The sequence below is a fragment of the Amblyomma maculatum genome, chromosome 3 (assembly GCF_055883805.1).
Source record: "Amblyomma maculatum isolate TAMU_Amacu chromosome 3, ASM5588380v1, whole genome shotgun sequence".
NCBI classification, from domain to species: Eukaryota; Metazoa; Arthropoda; class Arachnida; order Ixodida; family Ixodidae; genus Amblyomma; species Amblyomma maculatum.
In genome coordinates, this window is record NC_139346.1 from 155,737,669 (window position 1) to 155,763,419 (window position 25,751).

Consider the following 25,751-nt stretch of genomic DNA (forward strand, 5'->3'; position numbering starts at 1 on the left):
GCTTTTGTATTGCACTTCCGACATATTTTCGTTATGAATAATAATAATGTTGGTTCATTTATTGGCTAATTTGCGAAAATCTGTAAAAGAGTTTCAGCTCAGCAAGGCATGTCCCCACCCCCCTCCCCCCTTTCCAAGAAAAAAAAAAAAGGTCTCGTTCCTAGATATTTTCTTGGTCTTAGGGTACATTCACACAACATTGTCGATCGTGGACGTCGCACGCTGGATATCTGTTCATTTGGTTGCTTTCAGAGCACTCGCAAAGCAGGGAGAGAGCACAGAACAAAGCAAGACACGCGGGTAGCGAAGAGCTGGATATTCCTTCACCCCCTTCGCTTTGTATGCATGGTGTTAAACCACTGTACTCTTTCGATGCCTCTCCAAGCCGTCTTTATCAACTGTCGACATTTCTGAGTTTATGGAGAAGGAGGAAATTAGCTCTTTTCGTTTCCACAAATAACGCAACACTTCTTAGAACGCTGTCACGCGGTTGGAAAACAGGTCTTGTGGAAACGCTTCCAAAGGAATCTGCAAAGTTTCACACATGAGCCTCGTCTTTTGGCGCTTCGCCTACTATTGTGGCTGCCCATGACACAATGCTACTTAGTACCTCCGTTTCGCGTCAGCGGAAGCGTTTTTGTATCGATAAATAACCGCCAGGCGCAACTCAATCGCCGCACACGCACAGGAAGCTAGCGGAGCGTCTGCTCCGGCGACGTCCCATCGTTTCACATTTCGCCACCATGCCAGGAATACGGCGCTGCCATCGCGCGGCGAAACTTGAGCTTGGGTTCCCTATAGGGGTTGCGTCAGCCACGCATTCTGCTTGCACTGCTGCATTCCCGCACCCTTCCGAGCACGTGCAAAGCTCTCGCGCTGCATCTGCGTCGCGTCGCAGTGTACCATCAGCGGCACGGCTTGAGAAAAATCTGCTTGCTTAGCTTACTTAAATAAGGTTGAAAAGTTAGTTGACAATATGTGCTCTCTCAAACAGACAGTAGACAACTACGATAAGTACTGGAGGCGTTGTGCGCTTTGGAAGTCAATGGTCACATTGCAAACGCTGCGTCATTTGTGTTAGTCATTTTAAGCGATAGTTTATACAGCTCGTTTGCTCGAAAAGTCACCAGCACAGTAGTAGTAGTAGCTGCACCATGGATCGGAAATAATAGAAGGCTCCGTAAGAAAATTGCATCATTGTAATTTGTGATTCTAGTGATTGATGATTGATTGCTGTCTAACAGGCGACGACAAGTTTATGAAATCAATGTAATTAATTGAATAAATAAAGGAATAAAAGAGTGGGTTCAAAGGTATCAAACTGCTCAGAATGGAAAGCCAGTGTTTGCCATTGCTAAGTATTAGTGTACAAAATAAATTGGTAAAAAATAAATAAAAAGTGTAAAACACTCTCCGTGTGGGTGAAACGATATCGCATCATAACCCTTAACAGCTGATGTTAATTGGCCGCTAATTTTTGGTTGGTTTGGTTTATGGGCTTTAATGCCTAAACACGACTCAGGCTGTCAGAAAGGGCGTAATGGAGGCTTCTGAAAATTTTGACCACCTGGGGTCTTTTAACGTGCATTGACGTTGCACAGAACACAGGCACCTTGCTTTTTTTTTTTTTTTTTGCCTGCATTGAAAATCTAGTTTTTAGTAAATGTTCGAAATACTGAACTCTCTATAAACACTACGAATTGAAGAACTCAAGGTGCACTCGATGGATGTTCTACGCTGTCGAATATGAAGATCATGCTTTATTTGTTTTCATATGGCATCCTTGTATAGGTAATCATGTTCTCTTTGGGATGAAAGTAAATTTTGTGCTGGAGACGTTTTTCTGTCACGGTAGCGACAGCCAAATTTTTGACCTCTTCGCTCGGGAGTTGGAAAAACATTCATGCTGTAAATGCAGTGCTTTGGTAAAATCATCTGGTGAATTCTGAATGCACGAGAAATGCTTTTTGGCTAGCAACAGTTTATTTTTAATTTAATGGGCAGCTTACATTTTTTGAACAACCCATTAGCCTCTTACCCCTCATCTCGCCCTTCATAGCTGGCAATGAGACCAGCATTCTTGAATGGAAACCTACGGGATCAAATCTTTTTATCTTTTTTGTACAAAGGCATCCACTGAGAGAGCGCACGCTGGGCGCCGCTCCCCTCCTAGTCCCCGCTCGGACTGTAGGGCGCGTATGCGCGTGGGGTACTGATGCTACCGCCAGCATCTGGCCGGCAATGCCTGCCGTGCTCCTCCCCAATCAAAGCCCCGGTAACCTCGATGGCTTGCTGTCAGGGGAGGCGCACCATCTAAACTTGAGCTTGAGTTCTCTATAGGTGATACATAGAAGTCTGACTGTTTTATTTTTTTTGAAAATGGGGTACTCTTCTTGATGTTTTTTCAGAGTGCATCTTTTATTGGGGAAAATGATTTCTAGGCATGGGATTTTCTAGCGTTCTTTTATGAAAAAATATAAATGCACCTGTGCAGTCAGTAGTGATGTATGGCTTATCTTAGTTCTTTTTTTTTTTTTTTTTTTAGAACTATGAGCAGTATTTAATGAAAAATGGTCTTTTGAAAGCTATCCATGGTGGAGAGAGTCTGCAGTTGTAACGAATCGTAAAATTGAAGTTAAATGATCTGGCTATGTGAGAAAAAAATTGGCTGTAGCTTAGCTCTGCTATGCTAGAATATGCGTAGTGTGAGCTTGGTTTATCTTGGCTTGTCTCGGTTTTTCCTTGGTTTATATTGGCTTATCTCAGCTTTTCATGGTATCTTGGCTTGTCAAGGCTTATCACTACCTCCTCGGCTTCCCAAGGCAGACAGCACTGTATACAATGCACACGTTTATTTATTTTACGAGCGCCGGTCTACGAACTACGAGCTAGGAATGTCGAACTACGCTGTCATGGGCACGGTTGCGCTCCCTTTCTCTCTCTCTCTTGACACACCCCGGTAGAACCAACACCCTCTTCTAGGTGGTGTTGGTAGAAGGCTTAAACTACGCCTTTAAGAGTGGCTTAAACTACGCCTTTAAGAGTGGAGCGTGACAGCTTTCTTCCCCTTCTTTCATCCATGCTACAAACGCCGGTGTGCGAGTGCCAGTCTGCGAACACCAGCGGTTTACGAACGCTGGACTACAAATGCAGAGCTACGAACACCGAACTACACTGTAATGGGCACAGTTGCTCTCCTTTTCTCTCACTCGGCACCCCCCTTTCTCCCCTCTCTCTTGCTCGACACACCCTTTCTCTTCTTTTCCCACTGGGGTTGCAGCGGAAGCTGTGTCTCTGTTACCTAGCGTGGCTCTCACGCATGCGCAGATTGGTCGGCGCAGAGGACACGTGAAACTCCTTCCAACCCGCGTGGTTGCACTCTGGGCTAAACTAGAGGATCATACAATAAATGGTCCATGTGCTGAAGCAACGTTGAAACTGTTGTTTCACTGTCGCGGAATCGAGAGCATTAGTTTCACATTTATACACAGTTTTGCATTGCTGGTTGGTTGTCGCAGCTCCTAAAGATGTCAGTGTCCACTGACCTTGCCTCATGTAGAAAAACTTATTTAGCCAAGTGACTGTCTTATTTGTGTCAGCTTACTGTTGCCACTACAAATTCCAAATATGCCTGTTGTGGCGTCATCCTGAGACGCACTGTGCACGCCCGTCCTTTCCTTTCCCTCACCCAGCTCTCACTGAAGTCATGTGACCGTTCTGGCTGTGTAGATATTTGATGGCGAAACATTAAAGAGGGTCATTCTTGGTCAGGATACCACGAGCGCCAGTCTGCTTATCTGACATGGTGGCTCGCCGTGATCCTGGTTCCGAAACATTAGCAGTTTTCTCTTGTGACTCTCTGTAATTGGTACTGAATATCCTGCTAGCTGTGAGATGCGCAGCAGAAGTGCTCGCGTTTCTGGCTGAAATAGATTTTCAAAGAATGGAGTTGGCATAATGTTATCAGTGTTCTTCAGCTTGAACCGAATAGTCCAGCTCCTAGTTATTCAGCTATATAAATAGCTGCATATAATACATAAGTTAGTTTTATTTACTAATTTATGCCTTTGTCATTGATCTGAGCAGCTGGCTTGAAAATTTACTGATTTCCCTTCCTGTCTAGGGCCATGTTGTACAAGTGCAAGTTAGAGATGGAGAAATCTTCGAGGGTGTTTTTCGGACCGTTTCTCCAGAGGTAGGTTCTTCTTTCCTTCTTATTTCCGGTCAGGTTTTGACTTTTTATTTTATTGTACCTTTTCTGAAGTCTTGCTCTGAGTACTTACTGTGTGGGATGCAGCTGAGGTTACTTGTGGTTTGTCGCAAGTTCATGCGCCGTTGCAAAAATTAAAGTTTAGCGCATGGCCTTGCTTTGCTGCACTTTTTCTTGGTTGCAGTGCCCTGCTAGTGCAGGACACTTAAGGAAATTCCTTAGTAGCATTAAAAATCTTTTGCTTTGCAGTACTGTGGCCTTGCATTTTAGAGAGCTGCTGCAACTATGAACACAAAAGCGCTTACATCCTTGGACCACGTTTTGTCTGCAGTATGTGATAGCATGTGTTTTACCTTTCAGTGTAGCGTAATTAGTAACGCTGCTGTGCAGTGATCTGGAGGCATCACTAGCATTTCCATTATGCACGTCAAGTAGCAGTGTGTCATATTCGCATGAGATGATTAGCTGAGAACTGCATGTAGCCTAGCTTATTTATATTAGCGCTGCTGTCATTTCTTGATGTGGAATTGTTATCCTGATGCCTTGCTTACGCTAACCGTTCACGTTGGTGTGGCTGGCTTTGAAAGCTCCCTGGTTACTTGCGTGTCTCGTACTCACTGTAGATTGGGTTTAAGTTTCTTTATCTATGTTTGGTGTGTGTGTGGGGGGGGGGGGGGGGGGGGGGGGGCTGCATGATTTATTCATTACTGGGGTCTGAAGTAAGCACTTTTTGCAGTGTCCTGCAGCTCGTTTAGTGTTGTGTTAGCCGTTGACCTCATGAGAAAAAAAGAAATAAAACTATCTTGCTCTTAGGACTGTCGGATGTGCTGGTACAGGGGAAACTATCAGTCTGTGAATGTAAAGCACCACCGTGGGCCCATTTTAAACTAAGTGGTGCTTTCTTTTTTAAGGGGGGGGGGTCTGTTTCTCGTCTAAGGGAAAAGTGAATTTCTAAATCACGGTGTAGCAGCTGAAGATTGTGATGTGAAAACTAGGTCCACTTTCTTCTGTGACAGAAATATGCGTAGCAGATTGTAATGTGAAAATGGTGTATGTGCTCCAGTAACAACTGTGCAGTGGAGTACTACAGTCCGCACTAATTAAGACTAGATGCTTCAAGTTATCTTGAGTAGCTCCCCACTTCTGTTTAGTGCAGGCTTGCGAGTGTGAAGTACTGTGCTATCTTTGTTCTGCTGGGCAATGCCAATTTGGATTGTGCTGGTGTCCATGACAAAAACCAGGGTGTGCACTTCTATTACCTTTCCCCGTGCAGCTTGCACCATGCATTTTTCATGACTGCACCACATGCTGTCTGCGTATTGCATTGCCCTGATGTCGTTACTGGCATGCAGCTTGAGGTGGTGTTGGAGACTGCCCACCCCGTGGAGCCCAGTGCACAGTCGGAATCGTCGTCACTGTCACGGCTGCTGACGTCGCTGGGTCGGGACCAGCGGCTCATTGAACTGATGATTTTCCGGTTGTCGGATGTGGTGGCGCTGTGTGCTCCGAATGCGGACTTGGACTTTGCCACGCGCGATTCCTTCACGGACACAGCCATCAGCAAGTTTAATGGCCAGCTCGGTGAGCGTACCCTTGAGCCTTGGATGGATAGCAGCGCTGCTGACAGCATCGGGGGCCTCGATGATCCCCCGCTGGATGGAGAGGATACGGTCAGTTGTTTTCCTATTGCCGCTAGTGCAATTTGTATAAAGGCTATGGGTCAGTGTAAAGAGATTTCCGGATGCAGTGTATGGGCATGCCAACTATTTTTAGGGCAATTAAATTTTAGTGTGTGCCGATTGGAGGAAGCAACAGAAGAGGGTTTTGCAGGGTGAGGGGCTATAACCAATGTGCTTGTTGTTACCTTGATCATTTATAGTCAGACGCCCGCAGGGGGCATCTGTTAAAGCAGATGTTTGCGTGTGCTGTGCGACACCACGGACCCCGAGCACCCACGCTTAGCCGTGCGTGGCATCGCCGTGTCTGGGGAAAAGGGGATCCTGGTGGTTGAGCCGATGCCGAGTGTTTTGGACCTTTAAGGCCCCTCGGCGGAGGCAACACACCACTTTGGCCCACGCTTCCCACAGACGGCACCTCCGGGCTGACCCACCCGGGGGAAATCGGCAGTCGCCTTTTCCTGTCCTCCCCTCCATCTTTCTCTTTCCTATCCCCTCTCTTACAACTTTCCTGTCTTCTCTTACCTTTCTTCGTTTCTTCCTACTTCCAGGCGGCGAGGGTTAACCTTGTGTGGCTAACCACCCTGAGTTACGCCATATTGGGTTATAGTTACGGTGTACAGCTGGCGTGGGCAGGACTTGATTGCCAATTCCTGTCCCGTCCCCTCGTTGGGCTCCATGGTGGGTGGTTGGCACCGCAGCCGAACAATATACATTTTTTATGGCTTCCTCTTCTTCTTCAACTGATCGCCCTCCTTCGAAACGAGGGCGCACCGACCAAACTGCCCAGTTCTTTTTGAAAACAAAGAGCACCTTCCCACACTTTCATGTAGTTCATAGTGAGCACTCAGAAAAGACAGCAAGACAAGCCTCACCGTTCATTGTTGCAAAGACACTGACTGAAGCTATAGGCAAGGGTTACAAAATCAAGAAGCTTGCAAATGGAGACCTGCTGTTGGAACTTTTATATCATCATCAGTATGAGAAACTCTCAGGAGTCAGCGCTTTTGGTGACATTCCTGTTGTGATTAGCCCACATCGTTCTTTGAATACTGTTCGCGGTGTTCTTTCTGACCAAGATTTAAAGTACATGACAGAGGAGGAATTGCTGGAAGGGCTGAAAGAGCAACACGTGACAAATGTATACCGAATAAAAATAAGACGTGACAACAAAGAAATCGAGACTAAACACTTTGTCCTTACCTTTGCACTGAGCGTACTCCCCGAGTCTGTGGAGGTGGGGTACACAAAACTCAACCTGAGGCCATACATTCCGAACCCACGACGTTGCTTTAACTGCCAGAAGTACGGTCACGGTGCTCAGAGCTGCCGAGGCTGACTCACTTGTGCAAAGTGTGCTGTACATGAGCACCAAACCGATGACTGCCAAGCTCAACCCCATCTCTGTGCAAACTGTCAGGGCAACCATCCTGCTTATTCGCGTAGCTGTCCGGTGTGGAAGACTGAAAAGGACATAATCACTCTAAAGGTAACAGAAAACATCACGTTCACCGAAGCACGCAAACAATATTCAATCAAACACCCTTCCTATTCCTCTGTGGCGCAGCAGGGCGCGGCACCACAGGAGTCTTCAGCACCTACCCAGGCCACGAAAAATGAGTCTGGGGTGGTGCCATCCGCGCCCCTGGTGGAAGTAGCTGGTGCTGCTCCACTACCCCCAAAACAGGCTGCGCTGACCCCCAGGTCAGCGGGCCCGAAGGCCTTGTCCCAAGGGGCAAGGCCTAAAACAAGTGCACCCGTGCCTTCTGCACGAACGTCCAACACATCTGAGGATGTGATGGACACATCTCCCTCCTCGCCGCCGCGTCAGCGGCGGCAAAGCTCTCTCGAGCGAAAACGAAGGGACAAAGTCCCAATAACAGGTCCAAAGGACCCAACTGCCTAGGTTTTTAAACCATCCTCAACTAATATTTTACTATGGCATTTTTAGTTCACTGGAACTGTCGTGGATTTTTAAACAATTACACTGACATAACAGATATATTAGGTTCTTTTTCCCCAGTCGCATTGTGTCTCCAGGAGACAAACCTTGGACCACAGAATAAAAACATCCTTAAAAAGCATCAAGTCTTTCGTTGCGATCGGCAGAACCCAAGCAGACTCTCAGGTGGCACTGCTATTGTGGTCCAAGGTGGTTTTCCAACCCGAAAAATCGACCTTAAAACCACATACAAAGCAGTTGCAGTCACAGTGCTCCATTTTAAAGCCATAACAATATGCTCCATTTACATTGATCCTCATCTAACCGTTACACTTCATGACTTAGAAACTCTTTTAATACAACTACCAGAGCCATATCTTTTAGTTGGGGATTTTAATGCTCACTCCTATTTTTGGGGAAGCAGACAAACTGACGTCAGAGGTCAGGTTTTAGAAAGTTTTATTCTGTGCAACAATGTCTGTTTGTTAAATACGGGGAAACACACATACTGCTCTCCAAGCACTGGCAAATTCAGCTGCCTAGATTTGTCTTTTTGTTCACCAAGTGTTTTTACCGATTTTAAATGGGACGTCCTTGACAACCCCTATGGAAGCGATCATCTTCCAGTCATTATCAGCCTAGCATCATCACCATCAATCACCCTAACAAAACCACGGCGCTGGAAGCTAAATTTGGCCGACTGGGCGCTCTTCCGCGAGGAAGCTGCCCTAGAAGAAATCTTTTCGGACAGTTCTGATGTGGATAAATTAAATGAAACTTTCACAGCACGTATTATTGCCGCCGCTTACCTAGCCATTCCACGGACTTCCGGTGTGGTGAGACAAAATCGTAAAGCATGGTATACACAAGAATGTAGAAAGGCAAAAAAGGAACAAAACAAAGCATAGGGAATTTTACGCCGCTACCCAACACATGAAAACCTGATAAATTTCAAGAAGGCAAAATCTAAAGCTCGGTATATCCGCCGCACAGCTGAAAAGCAATCATGGCAGAGGTATGTATCTTCTATCAACAGCTCAGTTACATCCAAGGACATGTGGGAAAAAGTACATAAACTAGATGGAAAGTACTCCCCCTTCACAGTTCCATTTTTCACAACCTCTGGTGCACAAACCAGTATAGAGGAACAAGCAGACATATTGGGAGAATATTTTGCTGCAGTTTCAAGCTCTACGCACTATACACAATCTTTTTTAAAGTATAAATCAACAGTTGAAAAACAAAAACTCCCAATGACTGGTAGCATAAATGAACCTTTTAATGCTTTAATTACACTAGAAGAAATACACAGAGTACTGTCAGCTGGCAAACACACTGCACCAGGACCTGATGATGTGCACTACGAAATGTTAGCCCATTTATCAGAAACCTCTGTAGAAGCATTGTTAAAACTGTTTAACATAATCTGGATATCCGGAAAAATTCCTGAGTCCTGGAAGAAGGCCATTGTAGTGCCACTTTTGAAGCCTGGAAAGTCTCCAAATTCTCCAGGTAGTTACAGGCCAATAGCCCTGACGAGCTGTCTTGCAAAGTGCTTTGAAAGTATTCTAAATATAAGATTGATGTTTGTCCTCGAATCCCAAAAACTGCTTGACACTCACCAGTGTGGCTTCAGGAAAACATGTTCCACTACTGACCACCTTGTCCGCCTCGAAAATACAGTTCGAGAAGCGTTTCTACATAAGCAACACTGCCTTGCCGTCTTTTTTGACCTTGAAAAAGCCTACGACACCACATGGAGGTTTGGGATCCTGCGAGATTTGGGAGAGCTTGGAATTCGCGGCAGGATGCTAAAATGTCTAGCTGACTTTCTACATAATCGATCCTTCCAAGTACGTCTTGGTTCCGTACTTTCTAAAAACTTCACACAAGAAACTGGAGTGCCCCAAGGGTGCATTTTAAGTACCACGCTTTTCATAGTAAAAATGAACTCTATAGCTAAAGTAATACCGAAATCCATTATGTATTCAGTTTACGTAGACGATTTGCAAATTGCGTGCACATCATCAAACGTAACTACATGTGAGAGGCAGATTCAGCTAACTGTAAATAAGCTGGCATCATGGGCAGATAAAAATGGTTTCAAGTTTTCCACGCAAAAGTCTGTGGCTGTTCTCTTTTCTCTTAGACGAGGACTGCACACTGACCCCACCATCTACCTAAATGAAATCACACTACCAGTAAAACACGAACACAAATTTCTAGGTTTAACATTTGATAGGAAGCTCTCTTTTCTTCCTCACATAAACGTCCTGAAAAAGAAAGCTTCCAAATCTCTGAATATACTCAAAGTCCTCTCACGCAAACACTGGGGGTCTGACCGGACGTGCCTTTTGCACATCTACCGCACAGTCATTCGCTCTTGCCTAGACTATGGCTGCATTGTATACGGATCAGCAAGACCTTCATATTTGAAGCGCTTGGACCCTGTACATAATTCAGGCTTGCGTCTTTCTACTGGTGCTTATCGGACATCACCTATCGCAAGCCTTTATGTAGACACCAACGAACCATCCCTAGAACTTAGAAGGACCATGCTCACATTTTCATATATCCTGAAAATACGCTCCCTACCGAAACATATATGCTACCCCATTGTCACTAAATGTGCCTCCAGAATATTGTCCAAAAATAGGCCTCAGTCAATCAAACCCTTTTTACTTCGATTTGAGGATAAATGCAAAGAATTAGGAATACTAAACGCCCTCCCCAATATTGCATCAAGACAAAATTCACTGCCACCATGGTACAGCCTTCCTGTTGTGTGCGATTTCACACTAACTCAGTTTTCTAAACATAAAACACCACCTGAACACATCCTGCAAGAATTTCTAGCTCTTAAAGGAAAGTATGACAATTGCACACAATTTTACACGGATGGATCCAAGACAAGAAAACACGTAGGAAGTGCAATAGTGCATGGAAAATGGGAAAAAACTGTGAGATTACCTCAGTGTGCAAGTATTTTTACAGCTGAATGTTATGCTCTGGCAGTGGCTGTAAGCAAAATAGTAAACGAGAACATTACAAACAGTATTATATACACAGACTCCTTAAGTGTTCTCACAGCCCTTCACCACAAAAATGCAGTTGTACCACTACTCGGGGAAATCATACACAACATATCAACAGCCTCTGCTCGAGGACATAAAATAACGTTTTGTTGGGTCCCGAGTCATGTCGGCATTGGAGGCAATGAGAGAGCTGACTTTTGCGCTGCCCAGGCCCATGGAAAACGAATAAAGAACATAGACATGCCATACAGAGACTGTATGATGCTGGTGCACAACAAACTAAAGGACGAATGGCAGTCATCATGGAGTAAGGAGGTAAATAATAAACTGCAGTTGGTGAAGCCCACTTTAGGGGAATGGAAATCATGTCGCAATCAAGAACGTTTTATAGAAGTGATTTTATGCCGTCTCCGCATTGGCCACACGCATATGACGCACAATTTTTTGTTGAGAAAAGAAAACAAACCTCTGTGTGAAGAATGCGGACAGCAACTCACCATAAACCACATTTTACTTTCATGCACAAGATTTGAAATGCTAAGGAAAAAGTATTTTACTCGATTTTACGATGAACACATTCCTTTCCATCCAGCTTTGATTTTAGGTGAAAGCGGACTTGTCGATCTATCATGTGTTTTTAGCTTTTTAAAGGAAGCAAATGTTTTACGGAAACTGTAGAATAAATAGTGTACGCCATTTACAACCTTGTGCTTGGCGCATGATAGCCTGAGCTGCTTATGCGCCATTAAACCCAGCACAACACAACACAACATTTATAGTCAGACAAAAGGGATTGAGGAATGCAGCAGTCTCCCTCACTTTTGAAATGCTAAAAACTTTGCTTTTTTTATTTGAAAAAAAAAAAAAAAAAAGTTCCAGAATAGTTTGACAGTAAAAAGAAAAGAAAAGCTCTGAAGCAGCCTAGGGCTTTTTTTTTTTTTAATTCACAAAATGTATTGATAGCTAACATAGCATTATTTTACATCAGAATTTAGACGTTTGGCATTGTCCCTGTTAAGTGAAGGAAGAAAAGAATAAACAAATATATTTTTATAGATCTATTATTTTTCTTCTATTTTTGATCATTCAGTTTAGATAACATTACCTGTTCAGCTTTTTATCGTGCTCATGTGCCAAGAGTTTACTGTGTTAATTGAAGTTATTCCCTTGCTAGGCTGTAAAAGCCGTCGTAAGTAACATATGCTTTGGAAGAACCCTGTTGCTTTAGGTAAAGTAAGTATTGTTAACATTGTCGTGGGTCCCACTTATTATGGTCACCATGGTTCTTGATGGTATTATATTGTCACGCACACGGGGATTAAGGATACCAAGGATAGCAGGGGGGTAGCCCAGACACAACGGCAGCAAGCAGCACAGAGGCAAAACGCGCAAGCGACACTTCGTCGTCCTCTTAACTTCGTCCTCCTTCACTCCTCAGTCATGCGCCGCCTGGTAATGCTAGGTGGCAATATTTCAACTCCCGATAGGGTTCGTGTGTTAAAAACTGGTATTCTTTTGGGCAAAAGCTCGAGATTAGTGTTCAAGGTGGCATTAGCAATGCACTCTCCAGCTCCTACATTGTCCCACTGTCTAATAACCGTTGCAAAGTGGCCACAGAGTAGCATGCTTTCAAGGTGCGAGCTTCCCAGCTGCTTTGATCATAGGGCTTAGGCCCTGCCAGCATAGCTCTGTGGTTAGGGTGGTCGACTGCTGATCCCAAGTACATGGGTTCTAACCTGGTCGTGGCAGATGTCTCTCGATTGATGCGAAAAATAAGGTACCTTTGTACTGTGCGGTGTTAGTGCACAATAAAGCACCCCAGGTGGTTGAAATTTCTGGAGTACTCTACTACGATTTCCCTTGTAACTTGTTGGCTTTCATTTCACCCTCTAGACCAGACCAAATCGGAGAGCTCGAGGTTTACCTTTCGTATTAGTAGAACTTGTTCTGTTTATGGGCTCAAAAGTAGGCTCCTCTTTCCTCTCACCCTTTTCTCTTTGTGTCGCCTTATTTTGTTTTGTTTTGCCATTCTGTTCACACCTTAACGTGTTGTGCATTCTCCTCACAGAATGGCTGGGATGCTAACGAGATGTTTAAAACAAACGCCGAGAAGTACGGAGTGACGACATCTTACGACAGTGCGCTCTCGGCCTACACGGTCAAGCTGGAGCCAAAGAACACGGACGAGTACAAGCTGCAGGAAGCCAAGGCATCCAAGATTGCCCAGGAGATCGAGAGCAACCCCGTCTTCAAGAAGCGCATCGAGGTGGAGAATGGAGACGAGGAAGACAAGTACAGTGCTGTGGTGCGACCTCCGGCTGATTGCGCTCCACAGGGCACAAGGCAAGCTCTCTCCTCATTTTTCTGGCTTTGCTGAGTTCCGCACCAGCAGCGGCTGCTCCACCTTGCCATGGCTGTTATAAGTAGGGATGTGAAGAATGATGATCACAGAGGTACAAAAGCTTTTGTTTCTGTAATTAGTGGTACCCATGTGCATTCAAAGGGCAATTTGTAGCATTAGTTACAGTGAAAGCTCTTCAATTTGAACTGCACTACTTGGTCTGGCCGAGCTCCAGAAAAGTGCACAAAAGAGTTAATTCAAATGTGGGTTGGCCCCGTTGCAGATAACGGGTCGCGTCTGGCTGGTGGCACCTAGCACGTAACCAGAGAAATGCCCCCACAGTATGGCAGCCCATCATGAAGTTGTGTTGCCTTCTAAATGGAGAGAGAGAGAGAGAAGGTAAACCCAGCCAGAACAATGAGTATAGAATGGGTAAAATAAAACCGGCAACATGACTGGTCCGGTGGCCAGATGAACTGGAAGGGGAGTGCTTCTCGTCTGTTTTATGCCACCTTTGAGATGAGCCCATTTAAAAGCCCATTAGTTGTACTCCTGTTTGTTTGGTACTATATCGATAAATGTTGGTGCATTCCTGGCCAATGCTCATGTAAGGCTTAGCGTCGGACGGTCACTATGGGGAACAACATGATGGGAACAATCACAACCCAGCCCTGCTCAAACCTGAATTGCATGTTGTGAAGGCCATTGAACATCTCTGACGTCCGCATGGCAGCAGGCGCAGTGAAATACAGAGGGCTGTGTCATCGAGTAGAGGCCGACTGTTCAATTTCGGATTCACTGTTAGAGCTTTTGCACCAGTCCCACAATGATGGCTGCCATGCTTCATGCTATTTCAGATGCTCATTAGTGGCACTGCGTGTTTCCCTCGCTTCCACTTAAGGAGTTAGTCGTCAGCCGTATTGTTTTGTTTTTTTTTTCCCCCGGACTTGGCTGGACCCGGGAAATGACCCAAATAATCGCAGTCCAAAAAATCGGTCAACTTTAAAGAAAAAAAGAAAAAAATGCTTATCTGCGAGAAATCGGCTTTAAAAATCTCGAATCTTGCTGCTCCCCATGTTTCATTTATATGCCGATACCAGGAAGTTATAGTGGTTATAGCATTGCGCAGTCTGCTATTGTGATCGGCTTCCACGCGCCGCCCATGCGCTCGCGTGATTCAGTGTGGAAGGCGCAGCTTCCAGTGCGCTCACGTTGGCAGGTGCAGACGCGGCAGGTGTGCGCACCGCTGGGAAGCATGCAACTTGCTCAAGGCTTTAGTTCTTCGCAAAGGCGGATCACGCTAAGCTGTAGCCGCTATAGACTATCTCAGTCAGTCATGCTTTCGTCACGTCCATGCCACTTCATGACATACTGTGACGCAGTCGATCGTGCTGCGAACAAATGCACGCTCCGAGCGAAGCTATAACGTTCAGTTTCCATGGATAAAGACGATAGCCAAGACCGTGAAATGGAACTCGTAGGAAAAAAGCAAGCAGAACGAGAGTTCTAATGAATCACAAATGCATCGTCGTCGTCGTCCCCCCTCCCCTCTTTTCCCGCGGGTAGTGGCGGCGGGTGGCGTTGGAGTGAGCTGCGGCGGACGGTACTCACGCTTCATTCTCAGTCCAATTGTGCGTTTTGTAGGGTGCCACAATGAAAAGGTCGAGCTTCGCTTATTTCTACTGCCTCAAATGGCGACGATGAATAAAGAGCCAAGCTATTTCATCCGAATGACTGCTTTGCCTAGCTCTCATGGCCGCGCAAAACCAATTGTTTTCAAAATCGACGCCCACTTGCGTCTAAGTGATGCCGAAAAAAGCTTTGTCCAAAAAACGACCGCCACAGTATTGCTAACGCCAAATTGGAAGCCCGTTGTGTGTTGGTAGTCAGGACCGTAATGAGATTGGCGGTAGGGAAAAACAGTCGGACGTTCCACCAGTGACAAAGGACGAGGTCAAGAAAGCACTAGAAATTATGAAAAGGGGGAAATCTGCTTGAGAGGATCAGATAACTACAGATTTGCTAAAGGACGGGGGGGATATCATGCTAGAAAAACTGGCCACCCTGTATACGCAGTGCCTGGTGTCATCGACGGTACCGGAACCATGGAAGAATGCAAACATTATCCTCATTCATAAGAAAGGGGACTCTAAGGACCTTAAAAATTACAGACCAATCAGCTTACTGTCTGTTACGTATAAGGTATTTACTAAGGTAATCGCTAATAGAATCATGACAACCTTAGACAGCAATCAAGCAAAGGATCAAGCAGGTTTTCGGAAACGGTACTCTACTATCGATCATATCCATACCATCAATCAGGTGATAGAAAAATGCTCGGAATATAACCAGCCCTTATACATGGCATTCATTGATTACGAAAAAGCATTTGACTCAGTTGAAACCTCGGCGGTGATGCAGGCATTGCGAAATCAGGGGATAGACGAGCCGTACGTGAAAGTGCTGAAAGATATATATAGTGGCTGCACAGCAACCATAGTTCTGCATAAAGAAAGTAACAAAATTCCCATAAAGAAAGGTGTTAGGCAAGGAGACACAATCTCCCCAGTACTATTCACAGCTTGTTTAGAGGAAGTATTCAGAGACTTGGAATCGGAGTAGTTAGGGATAAGGGTAGATGGAGAATACCTCAGTAATCTGCAATGCGCTGATGACATTGCCTTGCTAACCAACTCTGGGGATGAACTGCAAATAATGATTGATGACCTAGACAGGAAAAAAGTAGAAAGGTAGGCTTGAAAAGCAATATGCAGAAGACTAAGGTAATGCTTACATTAGGTAGCGAAATACTGGAAGTATAGGCAAATATGTCTACTTAGGACAGGTAGTAATCGCAAATCCGCACCATGAAAAGGAAATAACAAGAAGAATAAGATTGCGATGGAGCGCATTTGGCAAGCACTCGCAGATTATGACTAGCAGCTTACCGGTATCGCTCAAGAGGAAAGTATACAACAGTTGCATCTTGCCTGTACTCACCTATGGGGCTGAAACGTGGAGGCTAACCAAGAGAGTTCTACTTAAGCTGAGGCCAACCCAGAGGGCTATGGAACGAAGAATGGTAGGGGTAACATTAAGAGATAGAAAGCGTGCAGAGTGGGTCAGAGAAATAACTCGTTGCCGACATTCTAGTGGAAATTAAGAAGAAATGGACATGGGCAGGACATGTGCGAAGAGAGGATATTATAACCGATGGTCGCTGAGGGTAACAAACTGAATTCCAAGGGAAGGAAAGCGTAGCAGGGGGCGGCAGAAAGTTAGGTCGGCGGATGAGATTAAGAAGTTCTCAGGGGTCAAGTGGATGCAGCTATAGCACAGAACCGGGCTAAGTGGAGAAATATGGGAGAGGCCTTCGCCCTGCAGTGGGTATAATCAGGCTGATGATGATGATGTGTGTTGGCAGTGCTGGCAAGGTCTGTACTATTTCCTTTTTATTTGCCCCCTATCTAACTGCTGCTGTGCCATGTAATATAGGGATGCTGTTCTGTTCAGTCAGTTACTTGCATGCTGGATACTTTTGTGGTCTCAATGACTGCAGGGATTGCTTTTAATTTGCTTAATTCTGTCTGACACGTTGACAACTCTGGTTGTGGTTGTGCATGTTGTGTGCAGGTTTGTGCGGCGGAAGACCACAGGCGGTCCCAAGCCCCTGCGGGGCACGCCGCCCCCAGCAGTGGCGGCAGCTGCGGGCGGCGGCCTGCCCCGGGGGGGCCTGCCCGCCTTCAAGAGTGGCGGTGGCCTGGGCAGCCCGTCTTCCAGTGGCCCGCCTCCCAAGTCGCACCATCCAGCTAAGCACGGGCCTCCACACACGCCAGCCGCCTTCCCCGAACCGGACACCTCCCCACGGCTCAATGGCGGTCAGTCATTGTGCGCTGTTCATGTTTTCTGTGCCCACACACAGTTGCATGTATTTTTTGTGGATAGTTTTGGTTTCATTGTTTGCTTCCGTGTGTGCAGCAGGGCATCCAGCACATTGGCTTCTTGCAGGGGAGGGCATTAGCGGCTGTTGTTAATCTCCATGCATTTCGCTATGTGTGGCACACACGGCGCATAAGGGGAAGCAGTGAATTGTCTCCTTTCCAAATGTGAGATTGAATCGGTTATCAAGGCTTGTGTAAGTGGGCTGCACGAGAGCAGTCTCGTCATCAGTTGTCAACACTGCTTGAGAGGGTTCCTTGATTTAAGGGGGGACGAGGGTCTTGAAACTAACTTTTTTTGTTATGGCTAGAATCTCGCGAAACTTTGCACACAGATGTGCTTTTTTCTCCCGATTTCAAAAATGTAATCATAATTGAGTTGGTGGTCATCGATCAAAAGTTATCTAACAATGTCCGGAGCATAATTAGTGAATTGCTTATGCGGCTTTAATGAACTTTCTCATTGCATTTAGTTGCTTTTAATTACATGGATTGATAGCCAAAGACTTCCCATACCCGATGACATCCGTCATTTTCCTGTAAAAGGCACGTCATTCTCACATATTATATTGAGAGTAAAAGGCTGCATTATTTGACACGAACTCATTAAGGAGGGACACTGGTCTTAAAGCCATTTTCTTTAATTTTTGAACTAAAGTGATGAAACTTGGCACACGTGTGCAGTTCCTGGTGCTGATTCCAAAAATATAATTAGTTTTTCTCTGAACCAATTAGGCGTTGAGATAATTAAGAACAATGGTGCACTTGCTGTGAAAACAATAGGAAAAAAACCACTTCACACAAACTTCCTATTAGCATATAGCTATATACTAGAATGAATAAGGAACACAGTGTGGCAAGCAGATTTTTGATTGAATGATTATTTTTCATTTTATTGCACATTGAAGTTTAGTAGTCGTAACATGGAAACGCAGTGGTCACAAAAAGTGCCATTTTAAAAAATTTTAAAGCAATAATTAAGAAATCTGCTTGCAACATTGTGTGCTCCACATATTTGGCTTAATGCTGAAACAAAAATCATTGCTGTATCTGCAATGGGTATTGAGATATCGCGTTCACCAACTTGACAGGAGACCAAAATTCACATCTTGAGAAAATGAGAAAAACAAACTGAAGTCATTTTTAATCGCTAAAAGTAAAAAATATGTACATGTCCACTACCAGACATTGTTAATATGTCCCAGGGGCATAGTCATTTTGAGCACTACCACCTTTGTGGCGCTTTTTCAGAGCACGCTGCAAATTTTCTGCCGATGCGCGCTTGCTTGTAGATGCAACGGACCGAAGCTTGTCCTTTTCTACCATACGCCGCACACTTCTCTGGCCAGGATTCAAACACAGCTCGTTCAAAATTCCTACCGAGGTCCTTTGGTACCCTATATTAAACTTCAAGACTGCTTCTGCAACTGTGGCCTCAACACTGAAGAGGGATGTGTGCCTTTCTTTTGGTGCCAGTGCCCATATGAGAGAGTGCAGGCTCTCATTATTATTTTGGGTTTTTCTCCTTGCACATCGCTCAAGGAGCTTCTTGTCAGAGAGGCACTCATAAATTGGTCGCAATGCCTTGCATACATGGCTAGGAAGGCTGTAGCGGTGCCTTGGGGCTGGCTCTCCTTTGGCACTCGCAGCATTTTGCTGGCACCAGGAACTTGAACCTGTTGGGCAAAGGCTGTGATCCGACTCCTGATCATTTGATGTCTCATGATAATAGGTAGCCATCACCGCTTTTGCCATTTCTTCTATGTTGCCACTGTGGGACTTGAGTGCCCAGCCATAGTAAGAACTTAGCTTGTGGACTAGATCACCAGTTAGTCTGCCTTTACCACCAAGTGGTTCCGAGCCTGACCCTTTTTGTTTTGGACAGCAGATTGCGGAGAGCTGTCCCCATCCGCTTTTGAACATGGTTAATGCAATCTTCTTTGGTGACCTCAACGTAGCCATACACTTGGTCATCTTTCAGGGCGAGGAAGGACCGGCTGTCGCCGTCTGACAGCACCGTTGTATATCTGAGGTTGTGCTTCTGGAGCGATCTTCTAAATAGGATTAGGGCCGCTTCTACTTCCATCTCACCAGCCTTTTTATCAGTATTTTTCTGGCAGACGTGGCTTGCTCTCCATTCTTGGTACGTGGGGTCGTCCACTTTCGGTCCCCGCTCACAACCTGCGCAAAAATTGCTCAGGACAACATAGTCTAGGACAAGCCCCGTAAAAAGCTCGATGACAGTGCCGACTCCGATGTGGGAAGAATGCCCACGAGTCATCCAAGTCCCATCGTAGGACACGGCTACGTTGCCAGGATTGTCAACGTTCAGTTCATCGTACAGCTTCCGGACTGACTCCGCGCATTCAACGGTCACTTTCTCGGCTGCACGCGTCGCGGCAGGCGTCAGCTTTTCTTTTACGTAGCTCTGCCACGTTTTCGCGTGTGCAGTCCACAATGGGAAATATTCATCGCGGCAAAGATGTTGTTGAATGCAGTCCGCCGGTTGCCGGTACTTTGCATCGCGTGCGCAGCCAGAATGTTCACAGCGAAAGGATTTACACTTTGCTTTCCGTCCACACGCGGCGAACTCCACGCCGATGCCTTGTCGCCGCAGTTGACACATGTCAAGAAAAGCTTGACAGCGAGGCCGTATTCGCGATCACCTCGGCCGATTTTAACACTCCCTCCACACGTTTTACACTTTGCACCGTCAAGAAGGCTGTTGATCGACTCGATGCAAATCACGGCGAAGCTCGTCTCATCAAGCGGGCAGATCGCGGCATCGCTGGCGGCAAAGTCTGTCTTATGTTTCGTTGCTGGCGTTGAATCCAACTCCCGCAGGTTGGCGTCGGCTTTTCTCTTTTCACTTGCCAGATCGGAAGTCGTCAGAAGCGTTGTATCGTGACGAACGCGGCTGACGACGTCTGAAGTGTGCTCGCTTGACGGGTGCGCTAGGCCTAGCTGATCCGTAGGTTCGTCGACACGGTCACTGGACGCAGGAATCTGCTCGTTTTCGGCGTCTCGCAACACCAAAGCACCTTTCCTAGCATTGCCGATCGACGACTTTTTCCTTTTTTGCCGTATTTATGACGCATCGCAAACTTTCTCGTTGGCGTAGACATCGCTGCGAGATCTCCGAGGCGTTCGAGGCTGACAACACTAGACAAGATGGTGTCTAAGGGCACGGCTCCGACTGCCCTGACGCGCGCAGCAGACGACTCGAGACGTGAACGGCCAATCACAGGGTCCCTTTTTGTCACATGCACCGAAGCAACGAATAGGAACGTGTGCTGTGGCTTTTTTTCTTTTCTTTGTTTGTATCGAACCAATGAGCGAAACGACGCGCAGGAGTGCGAAATTTGAAGGCGAAAAGCCACTCTTTCGAAAGAGACCAAGATTGCCGTGAGCGCGGCCGTGGAACGGAAGCTATACTTTTTTGAAAATGCGCTATTTTAGTGAAAACATCAGCTTGAAATGAGCCAGCCGACTTGTTATAAATTGATATTACGCCTCAAATATTGACACGAGAGGTGAGAAACTTGGTGGAATCAGAGAATAATAGTTGTAGATTCTAATACTTCAGTTTTCTAAAAATTGATTTTTGGGCGATTTTTCCGCCTTCAAGACCCGTGTCCCCCCTTAAGTTAATCTCAAATTGATATTTTATCCATGGCCTAAACTGAAAAAATTAATGTCATCGGGTACCTCATTTCTCTCTGTGAAAATGGGACCAAAGTTCTTTGTGTGAACTAAAAAGTTATCAAAACCCTGCGTAAGACTAGAGATCGACCAGAAATGTGAAACTGAGAAAACGGCACTTGAAGTTTGACCACATATTATAACTTGAACAATAAGTAGCCTCACTGTGATATTTCTCACCAAAAATGACATGCTCTTCCCATTTCTGAAGCTGTCACCATTACCCATGGCCAAGGTAGTGTATGCCTTTAGGAAATCAGAAAAGTTTGTGGACATGCAATATTACTTTAATGGTAATTTGCAAAATCTCGATAGAGTGATGTAAGTATTGGATCACCTCCTGATCTTTTGTCACTCAATGAGAATGTAGAGAAAAAGCCCAGTAAGGCTGAGTGCAGTGTCTAGATACAGCACCGATAAAAACGCATTTACAATTTGAGACAACTTTTAACTTTTGCTGCACTGCAGCTATAGCAGTATAAATGGATTCTTTGTGAGGCTTTGTTCTTTACAAGAAAGACTATATACTAAACATATAGCAGTACCCTCCCCAAATACTGGCAAAAGCTTGCCACAAAGTCTAAATATACCACCACTAGAACCAGCGTGAGAAGCTTCAGATGCTTAAAAAAAATAATAATAACGAAGCCAGCCGCGCATTTTGCAGCTGAGGAACGTGGGCAACGGTGCAATGCCATGCTCGCGTGACGTCTGAAGCGTTGGATAAAAATGCAACGAAGGGGTCGCGTCGGTGGGGACCATGAGTATCAGCTGAACAGTGCAATCTATCGATGCTGTCTTGGATGCCTCTGAACTGCTCGCAAACGATTATATGCCGCCAGATGTGCTGCAGCTAGGTTGAGAACACGTCACTTAGGATGCGACATGCAAACCTGGCAGTACGCCGCTGTACCCGTTCTTCGACGCGCACTCGCCAGGCGCTTTCGTTTTTAAGGGGGGACACGGCTCTTTGGCACCGAAAATCGGCCTGAAAATCGGATTTTCAATTTTTTCATTTTCGTATTCCTCGCACCATTCCGCATCTGCACGCAAATTTTCATCCTTATACCCCGCGTATTTATGAAGTTATAGCAATTAAAAAATGCAGTACCACACCCACTGCCCTTTAAATTGTGGACAAACGACACCCAATTTCGATCGCCCGGCGCATGAGAACTACGCGCTCCACCGCGGCGATTTTGGTCTCGTTCGAAAGCGCGCGCTTTCGGCTTATTTTTTCTTTCGGAAAGCAACCCTGTGCGCTCCGCCTTAAAAAACAAACAAAAAGATAGCATGCAGCGCGCGCTACTATTGGCCGGTTAAGGCACGTGATCAAAATGGCGTCGTTTGGTTGGTTCCGGCAAGCTAGCCCTGAAATGCGGACTCCCAGTGACGCCATTTTGTCTTTCTGCCGACCACGCTAGTGCAACGCGAGAGTCATGCCAGGCGCGAAGAAGTACCGCTCTTTGCACAAGTTCGGGCGAAAGCAACCAAAGAAACGCGTTAAGAATGCGACTTCGTTGCATACTGTGCAAGAAGCAAGTGCCAGTGCTGCGGGATTGTGTGACGATCACGTTGCGGGCGGCGACGCTTCTCCGATTCCGCTGGACAACGGCGCCGTTCTTCGTGCCGACTGCAGTCGTGTACGTATTGATACCGCGCCTGTCACTAACAGTGACATAACTCAAGTGAGTGCCCGTGAGCAGGCTACGCTTGATAGACTGGTATCGACGCCGGCGACGGCACGAAAGACCGCGCTGTTCGCCGATGCAAGTGGTGCGTCCGCAGAGTCAGATGCGGACGGAACAGCCTCCTATGCGGTAATTGACCTCAGCATTGTGAATATCCTTCTGGATGCCGTGCGGTGCAAAACGTGTCGTGGATGCGTGCGTTTAATTACCAGCGACCGGAGCTATGGCCTCGCCGTAAAACTGATCGTGCTGTGCGACAACTGCGGTGAGATTGCAGCCGAGTGGAACTCACGGAGGGTTGACGGCGAGAAAAGGTGCAATCCTTTTGAGCTGAATATTCTGGCTAGTCGAGCAATGCTGTCGACCGGTAACGGCCAGACAGCAATGAACGATATCTTTTCGGCGATGGGGTTGTCGCGGCGCGGGATGCACAACAAGACGTTTCAATGGCATCTGAAGAACACACTGCAACCCGCTGCTACCCGAGCCGCCACGACCGCTATGGCACAAGCCGCGCAGGCAGTGGCGAAGGTCTACGATGACTTGTGTTTTGGGCATAGGGGGAACATTGCCGTGTGCTACGACGGCACATGGATGACGCGCGGACACTCATCACATATAGGTGTCGGTGCCGTGGTGGAACTCTTCACTGGTTACGTGCTTGATTATGTGGTGTTGTCAAACTTTTGTCTGGGCTGCGAAATTGGTCCCAAGCCAAACACTGACGGCTACGAACTTTGGAAATCACGCCACCAGTGCCAAAAAAACACCAACTCCAAGGCTGGTCAAATGGAAGTAGAGGCTGGCAAAATTCTGTTTGAAAGATCTCTGCAGCGCCACAACATGCGCTACACAACCATGCTATGCGATGGGGACAGTCGCACGTTCAGTGCTCTTAAAGATGCTGCAATCTATGGCTACATTGAAATAGTCAAAGAGGACTGCATAAATCACGTGCACAAGCGTATGGGAGCAGCTTTGCGCAACCTCTTGCAGAGACACAAGGGTGCAGGGAAGCAAAGTCTTGGCGGCAGAGGAAGGCTGACAGCTGATCTAGTTGACAAGCTGGCAATATATTATGGCCGAGCGCTTCAATCAAATGTAGGTGATGTGGATGCCATGCAGCGAGCTGTGATGGCGACATATTACCACATCACATCTACTGATGACTGCCCCAAACACAGTTTGTGTCCTACCGGTGAGAAGTCATGGTGCCGCCACAACGCTGCAAAGGCAAAAGAGGAGCCTGCACCAAAGCACAATTACAGTCTGCCAAGAGATGTGGCTGATGCTCTTTTGCCTGTTTATAGTCGTTTATCAGAGAAGAGCCTGCTGCAGAGGTGCATTCGGGGGAAGACCCAGAACTCGAACGAAAGCTTCCACTCGGTCATCTGGACCTTGATCCACAAAGAGCGGCACTCATCACTGTTTGCTGTGGAAGCAGCCACAGCAGAAGCTGTGCTGCGCTTCAATGCCGGCTGCAAGCATACAGCAGCAGCAATTCTGCAAGAATGCAGTACAAATGTGACAGCAACTGGGTCCAGGAGAGCTGAAGAAAAGGACTTGCACCGTAGCGTACGTTCTGCAAAGAAGCGGGCGACTTCGCTTGGCGTTGCTAAAACAGAAAAAAGAAAACACCGCGACAGCATGCACCCCGACTATGCTCCTGGTGCATTTTAATAGCATGAGGTCTTTGGGGTTGCCCTTCCTGATTAAATGCCGTGAGGCTTGAGTGCTTCCGACAATCCCCCAATTTTGGTAGTGTTGCATTTTTTAAAGATCAATATCTCTGGTCCTGTTCTTGCTATTGCTTTAAAAAAATTTTTTCTAGAAAGGGAATCCTGCGAGTCTCATGAAACCAAGGTAAATGCAGTGACGACAAAAGAAAATTTGCTGAGAAGGTTATGTTGTCTTCGGTACCCAAATGGAATTTTCCTTTCAAGCGTTTCCTATTGCGTAACTTTGGCTCAAATTGGCATAGGCCATTAATTTTCGCTTCAGATCACTTTCCACCTGTTTCTGATCTTGTTGACATATCAATCATTGACATAATTTACACCTACATGCTGTGAAGTGTTTTTCCTCGTTTTCTCAAAACTGCAATTTTGAGGGTGCTGCAATTTTGGAGGAGAGATATCTCTTAGTCTATTTGTGCTATAGCTCTCATTCTTGTCTTGTTAGAAAGAGAAAACCTTCGACAGTGCCGTAGGACAAAAATATGTACAGTTATTATGCGGCAACATTTACAGAATTAATTATCAATCTTAGGTGCCAACCTGGGCTTTTATTCATAAAAGTTTGACTTATTGTAACTTTGGTTCAAATTCTTCTACCACGTTAATTCATGACTAGCGGCACTCTATGATCCTTCTAGATCACTCTGGCAGGGCTATTCTCCTCATGCCATAAAGTGTTTAGTAATTAACTCACCTCCAAACGAAGAACATGAATTAGGGATTATTTTGAAAGCTATTTCATCTACAAGAAAACTAATCAGATATTTGAAATCAGCATGCAAAAGTACATTAATGGTGCGAGTTTCAGTCAGATCCACCCATAAATAAGGAAAAAAGTTTTAAGAGGGGTGTCCCCCCTTAACATAGCTTTTGAGAAATACACGAGGTGTGCAGTCGGCTCTGAATAATTTTGAACTTGAAGTAGACAAAATGACCTGTTCAAATTAGGGCGGGCCTTTTTAGTACACTTGACGTTAACATGAGCAAAGAATACGTTTGAAGAAAATAAGGTTCGAATTTGCAAAATTTCACTGTGCAGTTTCATGCCAGTTGTAATTGAGAAGCTCCAAAGTATCAGTACTGTAGTGAGGAATTCCTGTGACAATGTGGGTAAGCTGTTTCCAGCAGTTCCCAGACTGGGTTCTTTGGAACGTTGGTCCTTTGGGGAACGGAAAGTTCCCTAAGGACAGTCTGTCAAAAGTTCAGTGCCCTGTGGGTCTGCTTTTAAACCCTTCTTGCTTTACCATTCGTATAAATCCTACCCATCAGAGATGGTTGGGCAAGAAATCATGCATTCAGGAGATTTAGAAGAATACTGGAAGTTTATTACAAGCTACACTGTGGCTCGGGAGCAAGTCAAAGCTTCCTGGGGCTCGAAACTTTTGACAAAGACTGTACCTTCACTCATGCGTGCCCTTGACCCGCCTCAACTTCCACTAATCATTTTTTGTTTTCGCTTCATTTCAGTCAATCATTTATT

At 45.9% G+C, this 25,751-nt stretch overlaps 1 protein-coding gene across 7 annotated transcripts in view; it reads left to right on the plus strand.

Annotated features, from left to right (window-relative positions):
• LOC146196557 (uncharacterized) overlaps window positions 1-25,751 on the plus strand; it is a 72,705-nt gene that overhangs the window by 8,945 nt on the left and 38,009 nt on the right. For all 7 annotated transcript variants that reach the window (XM_084598306.1, XM_084598305.1, XM_084598302.1 and 4 more), the window contains exons 4-7: window positions 4,124-4,195; window positions 5,563-5,880; window positions 12,932-13,206; window positions 16,838-17,082. In XM_084598306.1, coding sequence (XP_084454432.1) covers window positions 5,677-5,880; window positions 12,932-13,206; window positions 16,838-17,082 — 724 coding nt within the window. In that variant the 5' untranslated portion in view covers window positions 4,124-4,195; window positions 5,563-5,676. The remainder of the gene's footprint in view (window positions 1-4,123; window positions 4,196-5,562; window positions 5,881-12,931; window positions 13,207-16,837; window positions 17,083-25,751) is intronic.